Source organism: Brassica rapa, unplaced genomic scaffold (genome assembly GCF_000309985.2).
Source record: "Brassica rapa cultivar Chiifu-401-42 unplaced genomic scaffold, CAAS_Brap_v3.01 Scaffold1031, whole genome shotgun sequence".
Taxonomy (NCBI): domain Eukaryota; kingdom Viridiplantae; phylum Streptophyta; class Magnoliopsida; order Brassicales; family Brassicaceae; genus Brassica; species Brassica rapa.
The window spans coordinates 621-5,000 of record NW_022610965.1 but is presented as its reverse complement, the minus strand read 5'-3'; the positions used below and the strand labels follow the sequence as shown (position 1 = coordinate 5,000).

The 4,380-nt window shown below is 46.3% G+C and overlaps 1 protein-coding gene across 1 annotated transcript; it reads right to left on the bottom strand.

The window, feature by feature from the left end:
* Window positions 1-1,573: 1,573 nt before the first annotated feature.
* Window positions 1,574-4,032, bottom strand: LOC117131546. The gene is made up of 5 exons (XM_033283639.1): window positions 3,672-4,032; window positions 3,454-3,598; window positions 2,897-3,167; window positions 2,147-2,834; window positions 1,574-2,094 (listed from the first exon to the last, which is right to left on the bottom strand). The coding sequence occupies exons 1-5, from the start codon at window positions 4,030-4,032 to the stop codon at window positions 1,574-1,576; spliced, it is 1,986 nt and encodes a 661-aa protein (XP_033139530.1).
* Window positions 4,033-4,380: the final 348 nt, after the last annotated feature.

The window sequence follows — 4,380 nt, the reverse complement described above, 5'->3', positions numbered from 1 at the left end:
ACACAATCAATCATATTCTAGAATCTAGCATAAAGACTAATTCCAGAATACCTAACTATCCACAACTTAGCGATATCATCTAAGCATTCGCTAACTAACCAATCAACTTAACCATTAGCATGCTACTACGGTTCTCAAGCAATAACTAAGCATGCAATCAACTTAATCAACATAACCTCAATTATTAACTAGTCAAACCGTTACTCAATTAGACCTGGCCTCCTGCCATGATCCAACTTCCAAGTAACGGGACCCTGCATAAAAACAACTCAGCAATCAATTGATTATAACTCACAGTTTTTGGTTGACTGTGGCCTTGACCCCAAACCCAATTCTGCGATCCGAACCCTTTCCCGACCTTCACAAGTAGACCCACTTGACTGATATTCACTTGAACTGGTCTCCACTAGAACTGATCTCTCTTCACTTGAAAAGAACCTTCTCCAGGTGCTGACTCAAAATCGGCAGAGTAACTGTTCTCGAAAACTGCCTAAATCGCTCGAAAAATATCGAAACTCGATCTTTCTTTCTTTGCTTTCTCTTTATGTTTTGAAGTAGGTTTGATGTGTTCGGTATGGGTTGAAATGAGAGGGGGTCGTGGCCTATTTATAGGAATCAGTAACCAATCAGGAACAAGCCGTGTGGCAGCCCGTGTGTCGCTTCGCATGGCTCCGGACACATGCGCGGCGGCACCTCGTGCTCCACTTGTCCTTCAGCAAGGCCTGCTCACATGCAAGGTGACACCACGCCCTCTACCTGTCTGGATGCATGGCCTGCTCACATGCAATCTGACACCACGTCCTCCACATGTCTGGCCGCATGGCCCGGTCGCTTGCATCGCGACACCTCGTGCTTGGCCGTTCTACCTCGTGCTCCACATGGCTGGCTGCATGCCTCAGTCTCATGTAGGATGACACACCCACGTCCAGATGCCTTGCTGCATGACTGAAGTGCATGCAGGTCGACACCCTATCTCACACATGGCTGGCCGCATGCTTCGGTCGCATGCGCAACACCTTGTGCTTGGCCGTTCCACCTCGTGCTCCACATGTCTACTTGCATGTACAGGTTGCATGTACTGAAACACCTCCTGCTTCCCTTGACACACACACTGTCAAGAGCCTGCCACCACGTCCTGAACACATACACATCAAGCCACCTCGAGCTTCTCGGTCGATTCGGCCGATTTCGGCCTTTCCGGTGAATTTTCGTCCCGCGATAATCCCAAATATTTTTCTACGCCCGTTCTGATGGCCTGAGTATTTTTAATAAACCCTACTGGGACTCTGATCTTGAGGAAAAATATTTACCGAGCTTTCGGCTTCTTCGAAAAATTCCGTAATACCGAAATTTAGGGTTTTTCGCCCAATTTCCGGTCTTCCTGTTGTGCTTCCTAAAGTGTCTTGCTTCAAACATCATTTGAATCAATCTACTACATTGTCTGACCATTGTCTAGTGGCATACTTGACTCATGGTTCAGACAAGAACAATCTGATCGTCCGTGACTCGACCACCCAAAGGATACTCGACCATTCTTTTTTTTTTTTTAAAGGGTTTCTACATTCTCCCCCCGTTAACAGAATTCGTCCCGAATTCTAAGGCTCGAGGGGCCTCCTTCTTCCATTACAACGTCCTCTCGGAGAAAACTCGGGTGATCGGTAACATGAATCCTGTTTTGTCTTCCCCAGAACACTTGTACTTGAGAAATCTCACAATTTTTGAGATTCCGAATACGCCGTTCTCCTAATCTGATTGGTCCTTCCGGATACGTAAGGTTTGTCTCCAACTCCTCGATTCTCTCGGGCTCAACAGCACTTGGATCCCGTATATGTTTCTGAAGCATGGAAAAATGGAATACTGGATGTAGATGCATATCTGCTGGCAGATCCAATCGGTAAGCTACCTCACCAACTTTCCCGATGATCTTGTACGGACCAATGAATCTGACCGCAAGTTTCCCAACCTTGCCAAATCTGTCCTTCCCTTTTTGGCTGTAACCTTCAAGTAAACCCAATCTCCTATCTCGAAAGTTACCTCTCTTCTTGACTGGTCTGCGTACTTCTTCTGACGGTCCTGAGCTTTCTTCATGTTGGCCTGAATCGTCTCCAACTTAATCACGGTCTCCTGAACAATAGGTGACCCAAACATTCTTCTTTCCCCACTTCCGTCCAACACATAGGCGTCTTGCATGGCCTTCCGTATAATGCTTCATAAGGTGACATCCTTATGCTCGAATGATGACTGTTGTTGTACGAGAACTCGACCAATGGTAAATGCTTCTCCCAAGTTCCTGCCCAATCGAGAATACACATCCGCAGCATGTCCTCGATGGTCCGAATGGTTCTCTCTGTTTGGCCATCTGTTTCTGGATGGAACGCCGTGCTTCTGTACAGTTTAGTTCCCAAGGTTTCTTGCAGTGCTTCCCAGAATGATGCCGTGAACCTTGGATCCCGATCTGAGATGATGTCTGAGTGTACACCATGTAATTTCACGATTTGGTCGATGTACAGCTCGGCCAACACTTCCACTTTATCAGTGTCCCGCATAGGCAACAAGTGTGTAACCTTGGTTAACCTATCCACAATCACCCATATCGAGTTGTTTGATCTACCTGGAGCAGTGGGTAATCCGGTAATGAAATCATGGAAATCGACTCCCATTTCCATTGAGGTATCGGAAGACTTTGTAACAATCCTCCAGGTACTTGATGCTCGGCCTTGAGTTGTTGACAAGTTGCACACTGAGCAACCCATTGCACTACTGACCTCTTCATGCCCGGCCAATGATAGTATCTTCTCACGTCTCGGTACATCTTTGAACTTCCAGGAATCATACTAAGTAAAGAATGATGTGCAATCCTTAGTATCTCATCTCTCAGCCCTTGTCCTTTAGGAACCGTGATCCTCCCATTAATTAGCAAGGTTCCATCCTCCCCCAAGTAGTATCCGGCATTATTTGGCCTGCCTTGTCCTCTGAGTTCCTCAGCGATCTTCAATTGCTTCTCATCCTTAAGTTGTTCCTCTCGAATTCTCTGAATCAAGCTGGCCTGATTCATCGCTTGAAGTCCCAATGGCTCGCTTGTTTGCCCTTCCAAAACAACCAACTTCACTTGTTTCAACTCCTGGTTCAACAGCTCCACTTCTTTCTCTAAATCTGCGTCCAACTTTCTTCAACTTAAGGCGTCCGCAACAACATTTGCTTTACCAGGATGGTAGCGAATCTGTATGTCATAGTCTGCCACAAACTCCATCCACCTACGCTGGCGCAGGTTGAGATCTGGCTGCGTGAAGAGGTATTTAAGACTTTGATGGTCCGTGTATACCTCCACTTCTTCTCCATACAAGTAAGATCTCCAAATTCGCAAAGCGAACACAACGGCCGCTAACTCCAAGTCATGTGTACTGTAGTTATCCTCATGCTTCCGTAGTTGTCGAAGCATATGCAATGACTCACCCATTTTGCATAAGAACACAACCTAACCCAACTCGTGAAGCATCCGTGTAAACCGTGTAAGGTTTGCCTTGCTGGGCAAAGCTAACACAGGTGCGGTCGTGAGAGCTTCCTTCAACTTCTTGAATGCCTTCTCGGTTTCTTCCACCTATAAGAAAGGAACTCCTTTACCGGTAAGTTTAGTTAAAGGCTTTGCAATGGAGGAAAAGTCCTTAACAAACTTCCAATAATGGCCCGCAAGTCAAGAAAACTCCTCACTTCTGTCACAGTGGTAGGTCGAGGCCATTCTCGTATGGCTTGGACCTTTTCTGGATCAGCAGCCACGCCCTCTCCTGATACTATATGACCCAGTAATCCTATCTCTCTCTTCCAAAACGAGCACTTGCTGAACTTGGCAAATAGCTTCTGATTCCGTAACCTCTCCATAACCAGTCTCAGATGCTCTTTGTGCTCCTCCTTATTTCTTGAATACACCAGGATGTCGTCAATGAAAATGATCACGAACTTATCAAGGTAGTCGTGAAACACTTCATTCATTAAGCGCATGAAAGCCGCAGGTGCGTTTGTGAGACCAAAGGGCATAACTACAAACTCGTACTGCCCATACCTCGTCCGAAACGCCGTCTTCATAATATCTGACTTGGCAATAGGAATTTGGTGATACCCTGATGCCAAATCAATCTTCAAAAACAAACTAGCTCCCTTTAGTTGGTCTAACAACTCGTCTATCCTCGGAAGGGGATACTTATCTTTTATCGTGATGTTGTTGATACCACGATAATCGATACACAGCCTCATGCTTCCATCCTTCTTCTTCACAAATAACACAGGAGCTCCCCAAGGTGAAGAGCTCGACCGGGTGAATCCCTTTTCCAATAGATCTTCCAATTGTTTCTTTAGCTCGGCCGACTCCGCAGGTGCCATCCGATA